The sequence below is a fragment of the Dipodomys merriami genome, unplaced genomic scaffold (genome assembly GCF_024711535.1).
Source record: "Dipodomys merriami isolate MVZ:Mamm:240054 unplaced genomic scaffold, mDipMer1.0.p SCAF_90, whole genome shotgun sequence".
NCBI classification, from domain to species: domain Eukaryota; kingdom Metazoa; phylum Chordata; class Mammalia; order Rodentia; family Heteromyidae; genus Dipodomys; species Dipodomys merriami.
The window spans coordinates 607127-630194 of record NW_027206513.1 but is presented as its reverse complement, the minus strand read 5'-3'; the positions used below and the strand labels follow the sequence as shown (position 1 = coordinate 630194).

The 23068-nt window shown below is 50.8% G+C and overlaps 2 protein-coding genes across 6 annotated transcripts in view; both read right to left on the bottom strand.

Moving 5' to 3' along the window:
- The window catches only part of LOC138821210 (glycerol-3-phosphate acyltransferase 2, mitochondrial-like), a 79273-nt gene extending 77522 nt beyond the window's left edge, over nt 1–1751 (bottom strand). For 4 of the 5 annotated variants that reach the window (XM_070013307.1, XM_070013309.1, XM_070013308.1 and 1 more), the window contains exons 1-2: nt 353–1483; nt 30–209 (exon numbers count right to left, since the gene is read on the bottom strand). In XM_070013307.1, the coding sequence (XP_069869408.1) occupies nt 30–209; nt 353–1396 (1224 nt within the window). In that variant the 5' untranslated portion in view covers nt 1397–1483. Of the gene's footprint in view, nt 1–29; nt 210–352 lie in introns of all 5 variants that reach the window. The other variant, XM_070013312.1, reaches the window with a different exon arrangement.
- A 5800-nt stretch (nt 1752–7551) lies between these two features.
- Astl (astacin like metalloendopeptidase) lies at nt 7552–22419 on the bottom strand. Its single transcript, XM_070013289.1, has 9 exons — nt 22371–22419; nt 21619–21744; nt 19944–20005; nt 18396–18489; nt 17908–18025; nt 17088–17269; nt 13294–13375; nt 13054–13208; nt 7552–8885 (listed from the first exon to the last, which is right to left on the bottom strand). Exons 1-9 carry the CDS (start codon nt 22417–22419, stop codon nt 8656–8658), a joined length of 1098 nt encoding a protein of 365 aa, XP_069869390.1. The 3' UTR covers nt 7552–8655.
- Between the last annotated feature and the right edge of the window lie 649 nt (nt 22420–23068).

The window sequence follows — 23068 nt, the reverse complement described above, 5'->3', positions numbered from 1 at the left end:
CCATACTGGCAGGGGGCAAGCAGGCTCACCAGGATGTCTGGGTCCACTGGCGGCAAAGGATCCTTCTGAAGGCACGGCGAAAGTCCTGGTTGAAGATGGTATAGATGACGGGGTTCAGAGAGCTGTTGCAATAACCGATCCAGAAGAAGAACTGGAAGAGTCCATGGGGCACCTTGCAGTGCTGTGGGCAGATGGCGCCCAGGCTGTAGCTGAAGAAGAAGGGGAACCAGCAAAGTACAAAGACACCGATGACCACAGCCAGCACAAAAGTGAACCGCTTTTCCCGGGTCAGCTGTGCCCGGCGACGCCACCACCTCCCACTCATAGCACCCACACCCCTGCCCAGGAGCACCTGGCCACGAAGGGTGGCCAGCACCTGGGAACCCTGGGGTTTCTGCAAGGGAGGTCTGTGTACGGAGGCAGGAGACACTGGCACTGCCTGAGGTTCACAGGCTTCTTCCTCCTCTTCCTCTTCCTCCTCAGCGTCCTCTTCTCCCTCCTCAGCTTCCTCCACAGATGCCTCACAAATGCTCTTCTTCGGGCCCTGGCCTGAATTGGGAAGGGCAGGCCAGCTAGGTGGCAAGGCCCTAGCCCCCGGATCTTCTGGGGTCTCCCCTTCGTTCTTCTCTCCAGGAGGATTGGGGCATCCATTGGCCTCTCCAGTAGAAGATAGACGAGAGGCCAGGGTTGGCACCTTGGCTGAGGTTGGGGGGCCCCCAGGAGCAGGACGAGACTGCTTAGACTCACCATCCTCAAGGCCTCTCTTGGCCCTTGGACCTCTGCGGTTGCTGCTGCGTTTTGCAATCAGGTAGATGCGCAGGTAGACAAGAATCATGATAAGGCAGGGTGCAAAGAAGGACGCGAAGCTGGAGGCCAAGATGTACCAGGCCTCTTGGTTGAGCTTGCATTGGGGGCGACCGTGCGGCTGGGGTCCCTGGTCACCCTTGTAGATGAGGGGCGGCAGCGAGATGAAGGCTGCGATGAGCCACACGGTGAGGATGATGCACTTGATGCGGCGCGGAGTGCGTTTGGAGTTGTACTCCAGCGCGCGGCTCACCGCCCAGTAGCGATCCAGGCTGATGGCGCACAGGTGCACAATGGACGAAGTACAGAAGAGCACGTCGAGCGCCAAGTAAACCTCGCACCACGTGCGCCGGAAGTACCAGTAGCCCAGCAGCTCATTGGCCAGCGAGAAAGGGATGATGAGCGTGGCCACCAAGATGTCAGCGGCCGCCAGCGACACCAGGAACAGGTTTTGTGGGGCGCGCAGGGAACGGCTGGTCAACACAGCCAGGATGACCAGTGAGTTCCCGAAAATGGTGAAGAGGATGAGGAAGGTGATGACCGCCGCGATGGCGGCCGTGGCCTGCACGGAGTAGGGCTCCTGGTGGTCCATGATGGGGCCAGATGTGGCCAGGGAGAACACAGCTCGCCACACGCACGCACCACAGGAGAGAGGGCCACCCTGGCTGGACCACACGAAGGGGTCGTCCCCCTGGTAGCGCAGAAGGCTCTGTGGTGCCAGGATCTGGCCGGGCGCGGCCTGGGAGGTCTGCGGCCCCGGGGCCAGCCACTGCCCGCCTACATCCCCATCCCACAGTCCCCGCAGGCCGTCCAAGAGAAGTTTTCCAAGTTGTCCCGCTGCGGTCCCAGTCCCACTCGCGACCCGAGGAAAGTAGCGCCGTCGTGCCACGAGGCTCCCGGACGCACGGTGGGGTTCAGGGCCCCGGGCCGGGTTGATGGAGGTGCGCGGCGGGTCCTGGCGGAGGCGCAGAGCTGACGCTCCGCGCGCAGGCTCCCGCGCCGCGCCGCGCCGAGCCTGCCTGCAGCCCGCCGCGGCTGGGGAGTGGGGAAAAGGCTGGAGGAGGGAGGAGACTGGAGGCGGGAGCAGGAGGAGGGGAGGGAGGCGGGGCGGGAGATTGGCCTAGGGTGGGCGGAGGGTGCACTTTGCCTGCGGGTAGACCAGCGGTGCCCAGCCTCCGGAACTCGGTCCTCCGCCCGGGCGCCCCACACCTTCTCCCGGCAGCCAGACCAGAGGGGGCCGGCGTGGCGGGGGTGGGGGGGCGGAGGGGGGGCCGGATCTCTGTGGCTGTGCGAAGAAGGGTCGGTGCGTGGCTGGGAGCTGAGGTCGCTGAGCTGGCTGGTACATCTTCGGGCACCGGTAAGGATCCATTTGGCTGCGGACTGCAATGCTGGGGCGGAGCACGCGGGTCTAGGGCGGTGGGCACGATCTGATTGCTCCTGCTGCTGCCCCGAAGTCTCAAGTGGAAAGTCGGGGAGGGTTGAGATGCTGGCGCATAAGAAGCTACATCCCCACCCCAAACTCCACCGGAAAAAAAAAAAAAAACAAAAAAACAGCGATGGGCTCCGGGTCGGGGGAGCAGGGGTGCTGGGTCTTGGCCCATTTGGGCTTCGCCACCCCGGCTGGAGTCAGCCGGACCTGTGAAGCCCGAGAAGGGGCGCGTTTCTGGGTAGCGAGCGCCACCTGCTGCCACCTGCGTAACGAGGTGGTTCTCAACTTGCGGGAGACCCGCGCCCTTTCACTGAAAGGATCCCTGGGAAGCGACTGTATGATTTTAGCTTTCCTGTTGCTGCCTCGTTTTCCACCATAAAGGTCAAAGAAGGTAAGAGGGAAACGGGCATAGACGCAGGTCAAAGCAACAGTTGAGTCTCCTGCTTTGGGCTGGGGCGCCAGCCAGCTCTTGACCACAGGAAGAGGGCTGAAGCCTTCTTCCAGCCAGAGTGAGGCTCTTTCTCATGCAGCTCAGAGTAAAAGGCGGTGCCTGAGACACAGAAAGGGAAAGATCTTGTCTTTGCCCAGCTGCACTGGAAACAAGAACTCGGTGAGAATAAAAGGTCACACATTAAACCCTGATCCCACCCGCCTGATCTCAGGTCCCCTCACACTCCCCACTTGCCCCCAGCCACTATCATCAATTTCCTCCTGGACAGCCTCAAGAACATCTGTATTAGAAGTCTTGTTGGTATAATCCCAGAGTAGAACAAGACCTCACATTTACACAGCCTTTTGGCAGTGCATCGTTTAGATACACGTCTTGATTCATCTCAGAAAGTGGGGCTTCCCCACCTCAATCCAGCATGCCCACTGGACCTTCACTCTGGCCTGGCCACTTCTGAGAGAGCAGGAGTGTGACCTCTGACAATATCTCATCCCTACCCAGGCTTAGATCTGTGATCTCCAGACCACCTGCCTAGCCTTGTCAAATGCAGCTTCCTCCCTGATCTTGGCCTGACGCTGCCATCCTGCTGGACTACACAGCACTCCAGTTAGGCGTGACAAACCCAGCTGGATGAGGAAGTTGAAACCTAGGTAAGAGAGGACAGCCAGCTTCCTTGGCTCCTCCCCAGACCTCCACCCACAGCAGACCACTGGAGACATTCCTTTTATATATTCTTCCTGCTCACTGGACTGGGAACAGCCTGTGCCCACAGTCATCAGGGATGAAGAGGCCCCTACACTGAAGGATTGAGGATGCTATGGGAACCAGGAAAGCTACTTGGGAAAGTCCCTGCAAGTCCTAATTGCTCCCTGCACCAGAGTCTGCACCCCAGAGACCCAAAGGGGGCATGGAGAGGGACTACTTATCTGCCATCTCCATACTCAGGCTGAGGCAGGAAGAATCTCCCCAAACACTAAGAGTAGTATCCACTGGGGCACCTTCTGGTCTATTTCCTGAAAGGGCTAGGCCTCCAGAAAACTGCAGAAACTGAAATAGGGTTGCCCATAGCCTACCACAGGGTCAACCTTATTGTTAGTGCTACAAAGTACCAGGCCATGCTCAGAAGCCTCTACTAACCAGTGAGGGACCAGCTCAGGTGGGCACAGGCAGGAGATTGCAAGATGCACCCAAGAGGGGGTGGGACTTTTGTCTGCTGCCACCATACCTCCCAGGCACACCTTCCATGAGCACTGTGTTGGGTGTACTAGTTTTCCAAGGTGGGGTTGCTGTTGCATTAGACACACACACACACACACACCTGTGTCTCTCCAGCTCTCCCTAGCACACACCTAGCATATACCTGCTCCATCCTGCAGGGCTACAGGGGAGAGAATCTGGGCCTACCTAGCCACAGGTCCTCAGCTCTTCCTAACCTCCATCTGATCATCCATTGCAATGCCTTTCCACTCCCAGGACTGGCACTTTTTAGCCCCAGATCTACAGGAGCCAATAGCAAGAGCCCCTAGAGCATCTCCAGCTATGGGGATGGACAGTCAGGACCCCAACTCCATCCCCACCCCAACCAGGCTAGGGCTGACCCTCGGCATACCCTGAGTCTTCATACCTGTTATCCTTTCCAGGATGTTGTTTCTTCTGCCAGAGGGACCCCCCCCCTCCTCATTGTGATGTCTCAATAGGATGCTCAGTCCTCAAGGTCCACTCACCTGTCCCCACCATCCCAGGTGGTGGAAGGTCCCTGTTCTCCCGGTCCCTCTAAACCAGGCACATGCACCACTCCTAGATGGGGTCTCACGGGCACACTATATCAGGGAATAGAGTCATTCCCTGTCCTGATCCCTGGTCCACAATGTCAGAAGATAAGGACAGCGTATCAAGTGTCAATGTGTCACTATGCATGAGCACTCTTACACCTTGCCCAAGTGAAGGTGTCCTGCAGGGATGGCCTTGGAAACAGGCCCTCAGGAAACCAGTGGCCTAGCATTTAAGCAATTAGTTTTTCCAAAGAAGAGCAAAATCCTTCTCCCCATGTTGGTCATAAGAGCCTAATGAGACCTGTAACATCTTAGTGAAAAACCCTGGAGCAGATTCTCCTCCAGGGCTGAGGTATTTGGTGGCCCAGACTTCTGCCTGGAGGGTTCTACTTAGTGCTAGTCCCATACTAAAGTCCTTGCCTCTTAAGTAAGGGTCCTGGACCTTTATTTCCAGAACTTCCTGTTTGACCCTGGAGCCATCCTCTGTCATCAGCATGACAAAGTCCCAACCCTGATCAAATTGTCTTCCCACCCTGGGTTTGACCAAATGATTCCCCTTCCCAGAGCCATACACTTGTGGCATTACCACATCAACTAGCTTTGCTTTAAACTCATGACTACCAATCTCCAGACTTTTCTGGTCTGCTTTCCTTCCCATTGACACTCTACACCCCTGCTTTGCCTGCCCTGAATCCCTCCCTGCTGTGACTTTTGTCTGGTACTCAGGAGAAATGGAGGCCATTAGGCAGGAGGGTCCCCCAAGGTCCCCTGTACCAGAGTTCAAGCTGTTTGCTCCCATGCAAAGGGCCAGGAGCCCAGCCCCTTCATCTGTGCCAGCCCACCTCCTAGCATATGCCAGAAGGTCCCCTAGACAGCCTTTCTTCGCCCAGCAGGCAGCAGCACCCATCCTACTGCCCCCAGGCTCTCCTTGCTCCCCACTCTCAACCTTAACCCTCGGAAGTAAGGCATCTGAAGCCTGCCCTCCAGAGTCCATCCCTGGTTGGATAGACTGTGTCCTCTTTGTCACTTCCCTTCATTTGGAACTCTCAGACTCTGCTTCCTGTCTTTTCCCAAACTCACTCAGATGTTCTCCCTGAACATGGCTCTCCTCCCCACAAGAGGAGCACCTGGAAACACCTTTCCCTGGCACAGTGCCAGGTGAGGAACAGTAGGGAAACAAAGGTGTAGCTAAACATTGTGAGGTGTACACACAATCCCAGAGCAAGGGCCTGCTGCAGGGTCGAAGAGAGGAAAATGCTGTTCTAAGTGCTCAGCACCTAGACTGGTGCTGAGACCCTTCCTCTCCTGTATCTAAACTTTGGGGGAGTTGTGTCCCTATGCCGCAGCTCATGTTCCATGCTAATGGCATGCCACAATGAATCTCCTGCCCTGCTCCCTCCCCCAGCCCCCAGCCCCTTGGCCCACAACTCCACGACCCGCTCCTGGGATGTCTCAGACTTACATTTCCCTCACCCCTGCCTCTCCCTGGGGTTCAGTTCCCAGGGCTGTGAATGGCCCAGCCGCCCTCCCCAAGCATGTGCCCCTGCCCCTGGCATTCAGCCACAATGAGGCTGTTCAATCCCCAGAGCATCCACTTCTGTCCACACCCACAGCCCTTGCCACTCATGGGCATGACTGCAGTGGCCAGCTGTTCTGCTTCCAACTCCTTTTCCATACAGCCTCCACAATGACTTCAAATCCTAAGTCCTGTTGCTCCCTGCTGTTCTTGGAAAACGCTCCCCATTTGTCAGGCCTGGCTCTGGCTGCCTCATCTTACCCCACTACACTGGCCTAACACCCCTTGATTCTTCCTACTCCCCAACCCCTTGGCACCGGTGGTGCTTTCACTGGATTTTTCACAGGCAGCCACCCCTGACATTCAGGTCTCAGTTTATCTGTTCTTTCCTCAGAGGGGCACTAAAACAGCCTATGGGAGTGCTCCCTTTGCCATTTGTCAATTCCAGGAGGTTTTCCATTGGCCAGTTGACTAACCAGCCCTCTCCCCACATCCCGAGTTTAGACACTCTACTTCAATCATGTTATTCCCAGCAACCATAACAACTGCCGGGCACCTAACTAGCATTTGTAAATGTCTATTGAATAATTATACTTCCAACTCTGTGGTTGGGATCTGGGGAGATGAACACCCCAAGACTCTGTACCTATCATACCACCCAAGCTGGAGATCAAAAATAGAAATGCCTGGACCACCCAGGCCCAGTGCAGGGTGGAGCTGGCATGACCAAGTTCCACAGTGACAGATGGCTTTGGGGAAGGACATATCAAAGACAGCTCGGTCCCTGACATTCCCAAAGAGGGGAGTCAGCAGGCTCACCCAACCCAATCTTCTGAAGAACCCAGATTTGTAGAACACATATTCTAAGCGTGGCCTCTGACCAGGAGCTTGTGAAAGCATACGGTGGAGTTGGGGCATCCAGGACACAGAGCATTATCTCGTCAGACCCACTAGGCCAGCCCATAGGTTGCAAGACAGACATTTCTCTAACAATTCGAGGTGTGACATATGCTGCCTCGACCCTACATTGACCAAGTGCCTGTGCCTAGGATCTCCAATGGGCCAGAGCCCCTACTCACTCTATATCACAGCCTGATCCCATCCCCCTCCATGTCCAGGGAGAGAAGGGCCGTGTTCCCTGCCCCCTACCTCATGATCCCTCCCTGAGTCTAGTGCCCTATGTAGCCTCAGAAAGTTCTAGACTCCAATCTGAAATCCAAGCAAGACTGAGGGCAGAGGCTACAGAGTTCCAAGGATATGTCAGGTCCTTAGAGGGACATGCCCTCTAGAGCCTGGCAAAGGCCAAGCCCTCCTGGCCCTTCAGGACTCTGGACCTCAGTCCTGCAGGGTTGCTCCTGCAGGGTTGCTCCTTCCTGAGCCACACTGAACATACCACGTGCTTCCTGAAGTCTGGATCTTTCTCTGGAAAGTGGATATGTGCCTCTGGGGACCCTCTATCTGCCAGTCAGCGGCTGAAAGGCTCTCACATACGGTGTATAGGGATGTGAGCAACAGCACAGAAATGCAGCAAGCACCTCACTTTATTTCTGACTTCACCCCACACCGTGGAGGCTTCCCCCACCCCAGGGACAGAACTGACCCTTTCTCCACTCCACCCCCACAATGCAAGCAGGGTTGACCTTCTGACCTCCAGAATGGGGACTGAGAGGCTTCTGGCCCAGACCACTTATCACTGATGCCCACATTCTCTTTGCTCCTGGAACAAACCTCATGGTGAAGGCCAGGAAAGAATGGGGCTTGACTGAAGGAAGATAAGTAGGGGGACCCCCAACCTATCTTCTCCAGGATTTCCTCAGGCCAAACCCCTTAGAGGAAGGCTTGAGGAAGCAGTGGTCTGGAATAGAACTGAGCTTCATGTCTATCCCGGACTTCAGGCTCCCTCATGCAGACCTGAGGGCTCCACCTCTTCCTGGTCTCAGGCTGGTAGTAGCTCTAAGTCCAAGATGTCTTACTCTACAAAGGTGCAAAATGGACTCGCAGCACTCCCTGGAGTGCAGGGCTGGAGACCCGACCCACTAAAGACAACATCCTTAGTGGCACGACATCAAGGAATGGGACACTGCTTTAGGTTTCCAGCCAGAGTTTTCCCTGAGGCTTGTTCCCAAGGCACAAGTAGAAGCAGCACCATTAATCCATGGGAGGGGGGCGGGGCCTGAGTGTCAGCCAATGGAGAGCTCTCAGGGCCACCAGGGCTGGAACCTGAGTCTTCCTCACCTTCCACCCCCACAAGAATCTTGGCCTTGAAGGATGTCACTCCCATTCGCTGCATCTTTCAGGGTTGAAAAAAAGGTCAAGAGCAGAGACCAGGCCTGTGACCAGCCAGCGGGAACCTGGAGGGGCATGCTGGGGAAGAGACAGGAGACAACTGTGCCTCAGAGTGACCAGGGTGGAGCTAGAAGGCAGGGCTGCTGTCCAGAGGGGCCAAGAGTTAGATGACCTAGCACCTCTGAGCAGACATGCCCTCCCCACCTGGGGACAGAAGCCACATGCTCAGGCCCTGAAGTGACTGCCAGGTAAACAGCATGCTGGCAGAGCTGGGTTCACCAAAGCAGTCTGGATAGGTGCTGGCTCATCTGCTACTTCTGGAAGTGGAGCTGGGGTACAATGGGCACTTAAGTATGTCTCTGGAGCAGTCTAGGCTAGCCCGTTTCTGATCTTGAGAAAACTAGGGGCTGAGGTGCTGTTGCCAACGCTGATCCACATCGAACTTCCTTGGGGCAGGGAGCTCCCACTCACGTGAGCTCTCTACAGACCCTTCAGCAACATGCTGGCCTCCAGCCCCGAAGCCACCAAGGTCAGGGTTCCCAGATTCCACCCGTAGTGCCTCCAGGAGTCTTTGTAGATATGGTCTGGAGGCTGAATTGGGGTTCCTACCAACACTGGGTACATGGAGCCCTAGAAGCAAATCAAAATTCCAATTAAATAACTATACCCATTAGGATGGCTATTATGAAAAAGATCAGTTGTAAGCATTTGCAAAGATAAGAAATGAAACATGGTGTGGCTACTTTGGAAAATAGCAGCTGAGTTTGAAGTTGCAATAGGGCCTAGCAATTCTCAGTATGCCAAAAAGAAAAAATAGAGCCTAGCACACAAATGTCCATCCTAGTAGATAGTAGCTGAAAACCGTATTTAATTTACCTTCCATATGGTGCCGTGTCCAGGGAGGGGGTTTTTGAGTCAGGAATGGCAGAATTTCCTGACCACCCCTTTTTTGCAAACCAAACTGCCTTGAGATGCCACGCGAGACTTTTCACCAATAACATTGCTGGCCTCCCCATCCACACCACACCACTTCTCTATTCTGGTGAGTAATCTCGACAGGTTCTCTGGTTTTCTGTTTGACTATATGTGGCTCCACGCCAGAGAACTTTCTACAGCTTTAGGCCTGGGCATCTCCAAAGACACTTGGTTTGGGGGCTTGGCCTGTTCTGTCTAGGGGGCACTGGAGGATGCGGGACACTGCTTCCATCTGGTAAGCTCTTCTTCACGACCAAACCGATTCCCTACCACTCTTTTAATGGGGTACTGCAAGTCAGGCCCAAGCCAGGACACTCGGTTGGAGTCCTCATTGCAATTGCAATGTGGCCTGGTAGATGTCAGTTGGCCAATAAGAAATAAGATGTTGGGAAGTGCTACAACGTGGATGACTCAAAACATCAGCCTAAGGGAAATAAGGTAGATGCAAAAGGCCACGTAATTCCATTTACATGAATTGTCCAGACTAGGTAAATCCAGAGACAGAAAGTAGATTAGTGATTAACTGGGGCTAAGGGGGATGGAGGGCACTCACATGCAAAATGACCTACAAATAAGATCTGGGTTATGAGCATACATTTCACCCTCACAAGATGTCAAATTGTTTATTCCTATTCGTAGGGCAGACATTACCCATTGCTTTGGTGTTATTGGGATTTTAGATTTCTGGTCCTGGGGCTTGAACTCGGGGCCAAAGCGCTGTCTGAGACTCTTTGTGCTCAAGGCTAGTGCTCTACCACTTGAGCCCCAGAAAAAGCTGGCTTTTTCTGAGTAGTTTGTTGGTGGTAAGAGTCTCATGGACTCTCCTGCCTACACTGGCTTTGAACAGTAATCCTCCTCTCAGATCTCAGCCTCCTGAGTGGCTAGGATTAGTTGTGAGCCACCAGCACCTGGCTTCTTTTGCATTTCCTAAATCACTAATGAGTCTTTGGGTCATTTTGTTTTTGTTTTTAAGATAGTCTCCCAGAGTGGTCTTGAACTCTTGGTCCCCCTGCATCCTTATCCCAAATGCTGGGCTTACAGTTGTATACCACCACACCTAACAGGCTGAGGGTGTCATTGTTTCATGTTTGATTTCTCCCAATATATCTGTTAAGTATCTTACCCATTTTTCTATTTGGTAATTTTTCTTTTGTCTTATTAATTTTTATGTATACTGTGTGCAACTGATGATATATTGGAAACGTTTTCTAGGTTTATAATGTGTGTTTCTACTTTATTCATATTATCTTTGATAATTAGTTTTATGATAAATGTAGCTGGATTTGTGAATCCCAGTTTTAGGGATAGGATTATTTATGCCTTATTTAAGAGAACTTTCCCTGTCCTGAGGTTATAAAAATATCTTGTCAAAAGCCAGGCACTGGTGGCTCACACCTGTAATCCTTGCTACTCCTGAGGCAGAGATCTGAGGATCACAGTTTGAAGCAAGCCTTAGCAGGAAAGTCCATGAGACTCTTACTTCCAATTAACCACTAGAAAACCAGAAGTGGCCCTATAACCCAACGTGGTAAGAGCACTAGCCTTAAGCAAAAGAGCTCAGAGACAACTCCCAGGCCCTGAGTTCAAGCCCTGTGGCTGACAAAAAAATCTTGTTGAATGTTTTCTTTTAAAAGTTTATCATTTACATACAAGTCTTATATGCATGGATTTATTCTGCACAATTAAGAATTTTAAGTAGTTACCTACTAGTCTCAGAATCACCCAGTAACTAATTTACCTTTTCCCTGGTGATCATCAAACTCTCTATGGGATCCACTTCTGGACTTGCCATTCAGTTCCCACAGACAATTGTCTCTTTTGTATGAACACACCTTGTACGTATATATCTGTATATCCGCAGGTGTGTTATACAGATTATCTTATAAACAATGACTGTATTGCTAGGCCAAGACACTCTACTTTTCTTCAAGACTGACTTGGCTATTATAGGTAACTCATCTTTTCATGCAAATTTTAGAATCACTATCTGCACCAAAACTTATTGGGATTTTGAGTCGAAATTTATTGCCTATAGATAATATTTGAGAGATGAGTTTTTATCTTCCTTTTATATTATCCTCCTTTCCATGACTATGATACATATCTTATCTTCCTTTTATTTTATCCTCCTTTCCATGACTATGATACATATCTATTTATAAATTTAACACTTTTGAGGGGGTACTGGGGTTTGAATTCAATACCTTGTGCTTGCTAAGCAAGCACTCTACCCTTGAGCCACGGCTTCAACTAATTTTATTCTAGTTATTTTTCAAATAGGGCCTAACATTTATGTCCTGGCCAGTCTGGCCTGTTACCCTTTTTAATCTGTGTTTCCTAGACAGCTGAGATGACAATGTACTACCACATCCAGCTTTTTATTAGCTGAGATGGAGTTTCATGAACTTTCTGCTCAGGGTGGCCTCTAATCATGATCTTCCTGATACCAACTTCCTGAGTAGCTAGGATCACAGGCATGAGCCACTATGCCCAGCTTTCGGTATTTTTTTTTTTTTTTGGTTGTCTTGGGGCTTTAACTCTGGGCTTGGGCGCTGTCCTTGCACTCTTCAGCTCAAGACAAGCACTCTACCGCTTGAGCCACAGTGCCACTTCCAGTTTTCTAGTGGTTTAGTGGAGATAAGAGTCTCATGGACTTTCCTTGCCCGGGCTGGCTTTGAACGGTGATCCTCAGATCTCAGCCTCCTGAGTAGCTAGGATTACAGGCGTGAGCCACAGCGCCCAGCTTCAGTATTTTTTTTAATGAATATTTCACATTGCCCTTTGGCACAATGGGAAGCACCTTCCATTTAGGTGCTTTTCCCTGGGAGGAGGGGGAGGGAAAAGATGGGGGGGGGAAGATGGGGGAGAGGAGGAAGGGGAGGGAGAGAGGTTGAAAGAGAGATGGGGAGGCATGGGGATACTGGGACTGAACTGAGGGCCTTATGCTCTTATTTGGCTTTTCTACTCAAGTCTGGTACTCTACCACTTGAGTCACACCTCCAGTTCCCCTGTAGAAGTCTTAGACAGCTTCTTGCCACCTTTATTCCTTGAGACCTATTACCAGTATTATAAAGGTGTTTTAAATTATATTTTCCAAAGGTAAATATAATTGAGTCTAATACATTGGTTACATTTCTTTTTAAATTTGTCTTTGCTCTAATAGTTGTATATAGGGTTTTTCTACTTGCAATACAATCACCCCTTGTTAGTGACTGGTTTGCTTCTTTTCCAATTCTTTCTTTTTGTCATCCTGCAAAGCTAAGACTTCCCCTACAGTGTTGGGTAGATGAGAGAATGAGAAAACTTGGTCTTAGTTTTTGTAGTTTGCCATTAAAAATTACTTCTGCTCTTAAGTTTGGATAGATGTCCATTATCTAGGTTAAGAAAAAGTGGCCTCTGGGCTGGGAAGGTGGCTCAGTGGTAGAGTGCCTGGCTTGCATGCATGAGGCCCTGGGTTCCATTCCTCAGCACCACGTAAGCAAAAAGAAAAAAGCCGGAAGTGGTGCTGTGGCTCAAGTGGTAGAGTGCTAGCTTTGAGCTGAAGAGCTGAGGGACAGCGCCCAGGCCCAGAGTTCAGGCCCCACGACCAGACCCCCCCCCCCAAAAAAAAAAGAAAAGGAAAAAGAAAAAGTGGCCTCTGTTTATTTGCTAAGTAATCAAGTGGCTGTTAACTTCATTCCATCTGTTTCTGATGATGGTATGTGGTGAGCCACAGTGATCTTGCCCACCTCCCCTCTGCAAACTCATCTCCCACCACCTCACCCTCTTCACCCCACATCAACATGGCGCTTTCTCCACTTCACATCACCTCCCCATCACTCACCGTTCGCAAAGGAGTCAGGACCTCTTGGGCTGCAGTCATAAAGCTTGCGGACCCTGCTGATATCCGAGGCACTCAGGTTCCATCTCTGGCCAATATGGGCACTGGGGGCCCAGAGCGGTATGATGGTGGGCTGTCTGCGCCAGCTGAAGGCCAACCTGGAACCCAGGATGGGGCCTACATCAAGACCACAGCAGGGACTGGGAGAGTGGTGCAGGGGAAGGGAGGGAGAAGAATGCTTACCTCCCATAGTGCATCACTGATGAGTAGTCGTAAGGGGCCAGCATGTTGCTGCTCTGAGACTTGATGAAATTGATTTCAAAGCCTTAAAACACCAGAGAGAGGGGGGAGGGAGAGAGAGAGAAATGTGGGGAGGCAAGGGATAAAAGATAACTTTCTGGGAATTAGTTACCCACCCACACCAAGGAATCTGAACCCACAGCCAAGTGTGTTCTTTCTGGTTCCTAACTCCTGCATGCCTGCACCACCCTGCTCTCCCCTGGGAGAGAGGCAAACCCAAGCCAGGTGGAGTGTAAAGCAATGATGTCTTAGCCATCACCTCCCACCAACCAAGTCTCTCCTCTCCTTCCTGCTCAGATCCACCGTATGTGGGCCTAATATGCTAAAACTACAGTGTCTATGAGTCTATACCCAGTGAACAGTCTTAAAAGTGTGCTAGCCATCCGGCAGCTAGTGGCTCATGCCAATAATCCTAGCAACCCAACAGGCAGAAATCTGAAGATTGAAATTCAAAGCCATCGAGGGAGGAAAGTCTGTAAAACTACCTCCAATTAACAACCAAAGAGCTGAAAGTGGTGCTGTGGCTCAAATGGTAGAGCACCAGCCTTAGTGAAAAAAAAAAAAACAAAATGAATATCAGGAAGTTGAAATTTGTAGTGTGAGGTAGTGAGGTCAAGGAGAGGAGGGGCAGATGAATGGAGGAAGGGTGGGCAAATGCAGATTCAATATTCAATGTCTATATATGTGAAAATGGAACCAGGCCAATTGAAGGAATGGCTGGGGTTGAAAGATGGGGAGAATGATGAAAGGGGCGACATTGATCAAAATGCATTGTCTCACAACCTGACATGTTGAGTCAAAACCATTCTGTACAGGCTCATCGGCTGCACTGGACATTGAGAAAATGAATTAAGCAACTGAAAGGCAGCAATGGGAGGGAGGGAATGAGAGGGAAAGAGGAACAGCTGACACTAAGCAAAAGGAAAGAAATGTACATATCATCTGACTTGGAAGAAATAGTTGTATTGTCAAAGCTCATAGAACTCACAAACTTTATAGACAATTTGCCTTATGACAGTTAAAATGTGTTTGTGACCAAGTATCACTATTCCACAATACTGTGAAATAGGTGAAATTTATGTAATCGCCTCATCTCAATAAAAAGTTATTTTTAAAAATCCTCTGTACAATTAAGGAAATAATAATTAACAAATAAAATGAAAAGCCTAAGGGGTAGCATCCAGGTATTGAGTTCTGGAATCATGATGCTCGCACCCCAGCAGCAAGTACCTCTTGATCTTCCTACTGCAGGCTATATCTGGAGCCCACCAACCTAGTCATCCTAGTTGGCCAGAGAACAACTCTCTGGATCCTCTGGGCCCAGGAGGGGCAGGTTCTCTCCCGCCCTTCACTATAAGCTTCTGAAAGGGAGCTATTGTCTGCATCTTTGTTCTTAGTCTCCCAGATCCAGCCAGCCTATTCTCAACATCTCCCTCCCCAAAGTCATCAGCAGCCATCTTACCACAAAGTAGATCAGCATTTCAGTTCCTTTCTATTTCACTACCTGCCAAAAAAAATCTGCCCTGGAATATGCAGCATTCTTCCCTTTAAAATCCTTTTCTTTGTTGTTGTTGGGTTTGAACTCAGAATCTTGCATTTGCTCAGTTAGTGCACTACCACTTGAGCCATGCCTCCAGCCCAAATGTTTTTTTGCCAGACTCATTGGAAAAAAAAGGACTCAAGCATTTTTGGGGCCTGGGCTAATTTTGAACTGGTATCCTCAGGAGTATATAGGATTACAAATGTGAGCCACTGACATCCAACTTGCTTTAAAAACTTTTATTATCATAGGGTGTGGTAGTATACACCTGTGATCACAGTACTCAGAAAGCTGAGGCAAGAGGCTGACAAATTGGAGGCCAGCCTAGGCTACATACAGAACCTTCCTCCCCCACAAAAACTCCTTTATTAAATATTTAATAAGCAACATTTTTCTGGCTCAAAAATCAAGTATCTCACTTATAAAAGGCTCTAGGTTCAATATCCAGCATGTATGTGTACACAATGTGTGTCTACATATACATACATACATACACATATAATAATTAAGTCTCCTGCTCCATCCTTATTGCTGACTTCCCATCTCTCAACCCCCACAACTGTTAATTACTGGGATTCATTTTTACATCTTAGCAGAGTTTGTTCTGTTCATGATAATTAAATGCAAATATGTTCTCATTTTTCTGTATTACTAAGAAAAACCATGTTTTCTCCTTTGCAGTAGCTGAGTTTGGGGTTTGGTTTTTGGGGGCCTAGCACCCTATGCATATTAAGTGTTCTGCCTTGAGCTACATTCCTCAGCCTGGAGTAGGTGGTGGCTTAGCCTGTTCTGTTGCTAGAATGCCTCGAGTTAATTAATGCTGCTTACTAACTCATTAATTTCTGCTTTTACCTTTATTAATTCCTCCAGCTTTTTTCCCCTTACCTTAAAGTGGCATGCTTAATTTGTTTGTTCTATTTTCATGGATATAAGTATCCACATTTATAAACTTTCCCAGAGCCTGACCTTAACCATGAACCATTCATTTTAATAGAGTATCTCATGATGGCTGTGTGTGTGTAAACAAGATCTCACTATGTAGCCTAGGCTGGACTCAAACTTATGATCCTCCTGCTTCAGCCTCCCAAATATTGAAACTATGTCAGGAATAATTTTTGAGAATTCCTACACTGTTTTACAGAACTAAAAGAAACTTGGGGTTCTGTTCATTAGTTTTTACTTTACATAATCATCAGAACATTCGTCCTAACTCTGCTCTTTCAAATCTCAAATTTTCCTAACTCTCCTCTTTCAAATCTCAAGTTTTCCAAGTACTCCAGGAGTGCCTGGAATGACATGATCTCATTGCAGGGCACAGAGACTGCACCAGCCCTTATACAGTCCTCCCTAACATAATCCAACTCAATCCATCCCTCTATACCAGACCCCTCCACCCAAAGGCATCCTGTGACCGAGCATTCCTTGCCAACTGCTCTGTTGACCTCAAGACACCTTCCCAACTTTCTTACTCAGCCAGAACCACAGCAGTAGGAAAGCCCCTGACCCCCAAATTCCAGGAACTGTCTGCACACAGGAAGCCCCTTACTCCTCCCCACCAACCTCTGAACACTTCTTCCATCTGAAATCAGGCCTTTGAGCCCCTGAAAGCAGGGATCCCACATCCCTGGGATCTCCAGCACACAGACACCATTCACATGCATCTGAGCAGAGTCTTAGCTTTGCCACGGCTGGAGCCTCCTTAGTTTCCTGAGCCTTGTGCCAATGGATGCCGATCTCACATACTCCTGCATCTTGCCTTTGTTTGCTACGCCTGGCACATACAATTCATTACCTCCTGGGCTTCCTTCTTGCTCACTACCTTCAAGTGACATGCACCCCTACCCTAGAGGGTGATCTATATACACAGGGGATGGCTAGTTGAACAGTAGGTGAGAAAAGCCATAGGCCACTGCCAATTCCATGCTCAAGTGACTAACAGTGCCAGTAAGAAGTTAGACACAAAACAAATGGTGACACCCTCACTCGGGCACAATAAAAGAACACAGATGAAGGCCAAGTTTAGAGCCAACAGCCAGAGCCAGAGCCAGGTGCCAGGAATGAGAAACCACACTTTTCCCTTGGAAAGATGGATAATTTTATCCAAAGGAGGCAGAAAGCTCCTTGCCCTAAGCCTGCTGCCCTCTCCCCTCTCCCAGGGCCCTCAAGCCCAGCCCATCCTGGGCACCAGCAAGCTTACCCGGGAGGATCTCATTCCAGTTGACCCGGATGTAGCGGTCTCGGTCAGCCCGTGTATGCTCATGCCAGAAGCCCAGCACATGCATGAGCTCATGAAGGACAATGCCATGGCCCTTCTGGAGACAGGCTGGTGCCAGGGACACCACCTGCATCCCTCCACTGCGCCCTATACCAGAGAAGCACCTGCAAGAACACAGTGTGTCAATCAAACAAGGGGACAGGAAGAGAGCAGGCCTTTCCCTCCCCCATGTCCTAGGACACATGAGCACCAGAAGGGGTACTCCTATTACATACCCCAGGTGGCCTTTTCCCCCACAAGCCTTGTGAATGCCCTGAGCGTCTTTCTGTGAGGTAAGTATAATGAAACCTGGGCTGCCAGGAAGAGGAGAAACCCAATAATAACATGGAGAATGGACGCAGTAGTTACGTGAGTGGACCTTCCCCATGAGCCCTAGATAACCTCAAGCCACTCCCCCATCTCAAAGAGAGGGCAGTAAGTCTTACAAGTTAGATGACTTTCCTATAATTAGGTGATGCATGCACTACAGAACCAAGATGAAAGATCTGCTCACCAACTCCCACCACAAAGCCTCCCAGGATTAGAGATGAAGGTGGAGCTCAAAACTCATCCCTTCCCCACCTTCAGTCTGCAGGTCCAGCTCGGGGGCAAACCCAGAAATAAGTTTAAACCACATCAGCATTTATTACAGGCTGAATGTTGAGACCCATATACACATACACAGAGGCAGAATGTACACACACACCACACACACACACACACACACACACACACACACACACACACACCCAGGAGCACTCACCCTGACATAGGGATGATAGAAATGAAGTCTTTTTGGCCCTGGTAGGCAACAAACCGGATGCACGTGGAATGTTCAAACTCTGCAAAGGCCTGCAGGATGGCCTGGCGGCTGGGCTCATCTGAAGAAGACACCCTAGCTGACCCCCTGCCAAGACCGCAAAGCTGCTATGGCTCTCTGAAGTCTGGGATCAGGGCTTCAAGCTCACCCCCTCAAAATAGGTGACATTGAGGAAGAAGGCTGAGCTGCAGACAGACCCTAGCTGGGTAACCATGTGGCCTGGAGGGAACAGGACAGTCCCCATCAGCTGTTCCAAGATTTCAATGTTCTGGGTTCAGGAGGCCCTGGGGACAGACCTCTTTGGAGAGGAGGGGCTGCCCCTTTGGGTAAGAGAGGGGCTATGACACTACAAGGAAAAGGGTAAAGATTAACTCCAGGCAGGGCCCTACTGCCTAAGGAAGAAGGGCCCCCACAGTAAGGGAGTCACTCACCATACTTGCTGGAGAGCAGGAAGGGGACCTCCACGATGCCACCAGCACTCTTGGGCCACTTGTTGTTGGTCACTGATAACAGTCGGAAGGGGTTCTGAGGAGAGAATGCAACTCAGAGATCTCAAGGGACACAGGGTCCTCAAGCTTCATACCCCCCTGGGTGTCACACCTCAGGCTACTGCAACCCTGAAGATGTGAGAGGCAGGACATGAGGGTATAAGGAGATCACTAGAAGGGAAACAGAAGCATGGGGCTTTGGTAGGTAAGCCATGTGAAATTATAAGGCCCAAGGCACCATCCTTTGGTTTGGCAGAGGATGGCACAAAACTTAAATATATATATTATATCAAGCAGGTAAGGACAACAGGTTTGCCAGGTCTCAGCAGCCCAGGGTGCCTGGTTCAGAAGAGAACTCAGTTCTAACCAGCAGCCCCCACGCCAGCACCTAGGCAAAATAGTGCCACCCCAGAGCTCCACTGAAGGTAGAAAGAGGATGGGATGGGATGGGATGGGGTCCTGGTCACATAGATGCCCCAGTGGCTCCTTTTTCCATCCTTCCACCAAATGGAATTCTGGGATATAGGCTTCACAATTCCCAGCAGGACCTGCTTCAACAGCCATCAAAGGTTTGACTTACTGTGCTCTGTGAGGCATCACGTGACCACCTCACCCAATGCTCCACCCCATCTCCCAACACCCATACTTCGCTTCACTGAATAACCTACAACAGTGACCTAACCCTGCCCCCAGCTCTCCAGTGCAGCCATGGGTGTGGGAACGGCAATAATCAATCAAGATAGTCTTCTTTCCGCTGGGTACTCTCCTGTTCTGGAGCCTTCTATCGCCATCAGTTGGCTGACATATGATTCTGCTCTCCTAAGCAATGTGTTCCTTCTTGGCTAGCCAAGTCCACACCAGCCTCCTACTTTTTTTGGGGGGGAGGGTCCAGTCATGGGGCCTGAACTCTGGGCCTGGGCACTGTCCCTCAGCTCTTCAGCTCAAGGCTAGCACTCTACCACTTGAGCCACAGCGCCACTTCTGGCTTTTTTTTTGCTTATGTGGTGCTGAGGAATCAAACCCAGGGCCTCAGGCATGCAAGGCAAGCGCTCTTCCACTGAGCCACCTTCCCAGCCCCCAGCCTCCTACTTTCTGATTTGCCCCTCACCCAAAGACATCCTCTCCATTCACAGCTGTTCTGGTTTACTCAGAGTGCTGATGTAATGCAGGCCCTTTGCCTTCACCCTAACTCTGCTAGCCTGGACTCACATCTTCACCCCAGTGCTTCCTGAGCACCTCCCCTGGGTAGGGTACCAAGTGGGAGTACTATGAGGGCCCAAACCTCCTAATACAGGTGGCCCCATGGGGATGACAGCGTTGCGACTTGGCTGTCACCTCCATTAACATTCCTACTGATTATTCCTAATAGAACATTCACCTTGATGTGACCAAAAACAAAGTGTCTATTCAGCCATGAGAAGCAAAGACAGGTCCCTCATGTCAAACATATATGACATGGAGGGGGGGGCTCAGAGGACTCAGAATACTCACCGGCCGGATGATATCCCCCTCCATCAAGAAGCTAGCATCTGGGGTTTCCTCTGGGATAAGCCCTGGGAGAGAAGGAAGGCTGTCTTAGTGGCCTGAATCCCCCAGAACACAGACTATAGGGACAGCAACTCCTGGGCCTGGGTCTCCTTTGACTTCAGAGCTAGCACTTTCCCGAGCACTGAGGCTCCATGGCAGCCTCCTGCCCCACTCCCCACCCCCAGCCCCCTGAGCGTCCCAGATTCTCAGCCTGATCATACCCTTTCCCTGCTTAAAACACAGCCCATGGCTCCCATATCCAGTCCCAGTTCCAGGCCCTCTACTGTCAGAATGCAGCCTCTTCTTTCAGGGGTCTCCTCTGCCCCTACTCCAGCCCAACTCTTTCCTGTTCCTAAAATATGCCCTGAGCCTTTCTTTCCTACCTCATCAAATAATCCTGTCATATACAGATGTATGACCCCTATACATCTGTTACATTTGGAACCCTTGAGGTAACAAGGGACAGATATCAACTCTCAACTCACACTATGAGGACCCATTTTCCCATCTTCCCTTTCTCCCCTCCATCTCTTTCTGCAATACTGGAGCTTGACTCCAGGACCTCATATTTGCCCCACCTATTTCTCATCTCTCTCCAGCTAGGGAGCCTAGGCATGGGGAGAGTGGTTTCTGGAGAAGCAGATAGGCAGGAAGGGAAGCCCTGGAGGAACAGAGGTTACACCTGATCTCACGAGAGCTCCGGACCACAAGTACCACAGATCATCTCTCCTGCCCCTTCTGAGCCATTGCCATAGAGGAGGGAGCGCTACCAGGTACCACTAGCCAACACTGGTTCCTTTGGCCAAAGGTTAAGCTCTGTAATTGGCACAGCTGTGCGGTATTGGCAGCCATCATTCACACAGCTGGGACTGATGGGGGTTTCTCCACAAAAGCACATTGGGTAGAGCATGGGCAGTGTTTATGACTACCATTGGGCTCAGAGAGAAAGGTGTTGAGGCTGGTTTTTTTTCTCCTTTATATCTAAAAAATCGATGCAGGAAACATACATTGCTTCTGGCTACCTCCAGAATACGCAGGTAACCAGAGTAGGGACTGGTGCCCAGCTCACAGTTTGGCAGTGCTGGCGCTCCTAGCTGGCTCACAGAAGGAGGGCAGACACTGCATCTACTTAGAACCCACCACAAGGCCAGGTCATCGCTGCTCCATCAACCCCTCCACCTGTGGTGCTCCCACACAGAAATTCAAGCCTCCTTTCCATTTCCACCAGCGGCGGCCTGTCTGTATGTCCTCATTCTCAGCTGAGATCCCTCAATCACAAGCTTCTTTGTAGCCCAGCCTGACCACACCTGCAGATTTCCCCTTATGGGGTGGCTGACATATTCTCAACCATCTATGAAGATTTAACCTAGCACCCAGCCTCAAAGAGCCCAATGACCTATACTTTTATCAGGCCATCTTTTTGAAAGATCTGTACTTTCTTTCACATAAAAATAACACGGCCACCAGAAAGAATACAGAAAAATAGATTTAAGCCTCTGCAAGTGGAACACCCACCCACTTACAGGTCCCTGAGGAAGCTGGTGCCTTTCAGGCTTTCCTGCATGCCCAGTGTCCCATGGGGCGTTCCCATCACATGGATAATGTCCTACCCCTTCCAGAAGAGTTTGAGTGCACTCACCTTGGTTAATCGCAGGGATATCCTGGTCCACGGCTGCCTGGCTTCCCGCAGGGATGAGGCCTTCTGGGACACTGGTACTGCAGGCTCCTAGACATGGGGAAGCCGAGGGTGCTCCTAGGATCAAACCTAGCCCAGAAACACAGATACAAACACAAATACCTCATGATCCCACTTAGGAGACAGCACAACAGAATGTGGGGCGCCCAAGGGTATCCACCTCTTCAGCCAGAGGTCTCCAGCGCAAGACCTGGGGAACTGCCTGGCCGCCCTGACCAGCTCCACCTTGTGACAAGGTTTAGACAGCTTAGAAACAACAGGAGGTCTCTTCCAAGGAATAACCCTTGGTTCCAAAAGGCATGCATTGCATGCATGAGATAGGGCGGGAGGAAGAACAAAGGCAGGAAAGCCCTTGGGTCCTCATGCTGTTGGCAGTTCTGGGTAGCCTCAGACCCAACTCCTCAACTCCCTTTCTCAGCCAGAGTTCTGGAAAATGAGCCTAGCCTGGATGACCCCTTCTCCTAACCAGGCTAGAATAGGGGTCCCTACCCCCAAAACAAGCAGGTTTAGAGTAGGAATCGAACTGTTGTCTGCTGCTGGGCAGGCCCTCTGCCCCCAGCCTCTAGGAGCTCCCCTCTAACAACCCCTTCCCCCACCCCTACAGAGTCCCATGCTGAGCTAGTAAGCTCAGTGAAGGCCCATATAATGAGGCTCCTGGCCTCTCTCCAGTGCTCTGGAGACGGCAGCCAGCTTACCACTCAAGAAGAACAAACCCAGCACCCAGAGGCCTCCCATGTGCCCCATGGCACCACTGCCTCTCAGCAAGAAAGAGAACAAATCCTCCATGTAATAGGGGAGTCTAATGGCAGGCTTAACCCCCACACATACCTGCTTAAATAGCATCTCTGCCAGCCCATTCCCCAGCCCCAGGCTTAAGTGGGAGATCTAACCATCTCCACCTGCAGCTCCTGCATTCCATACCCACCTGCAGCTCCTCCCAGCCCCAACCACCTCCACGGGCTGCCTAGCCCAATAGCTTCCACCTGCAGCCCTTCCACGCCTACTTGAGACCCGACCCTCTCCCAACCCTAGTTCAGTCCTGAGCCCTCTGGACTCCAGGCCCACTCACCCTGGCAGAAGTGGATCGAAGAGTGGTAAAGGGTCACTTAGGAGTGGCTCCTCCAGAATCCCCGCCAGCCACCAGAGGGCAGAAAAACATTGAAGAAAGGTACTCTGGGTGGGGCCGAGGCTCCAGTAACAGGAAGAACTTCATCCTCCAGCTAAAGACTCTTTCCTTTACTCTCCTTCTGCATCCCCTCCACCAGGGATCCTGTGCTGAGACCCTAATACACAGCCCCTCCCCCACCATTGCTGTGTACTTGAAGATGAGGGAAAGATGACTACATCTGATAGGCTTTTATTTTAGAATTCATATAGAAAAATGCACAATCAC

Coding starts and splice junctions, on each gene's coding strand:
- Astl (XM_070013289.1), bottom strand. CDS start 22,419: ATGGGGCACATGGGAGGCCTCTGGGTGCTGGGTTTGTTCTTCTTGAGT. Junction 20,006..21,618: donor TATCCCTGCGATTAACCAAG/GTGAGTGCACTC, acceptor CTTCTCTCCCAG/GGCTTATCCCAGAGGAAACC. Junction 18,026..18,395: donor CCTGCTCTCCAGCAAGTATG/GTGAGTGACTCC, acceptor TGTCTTCTTCAG/ATGAGCCCAGCCGCCAGGCC.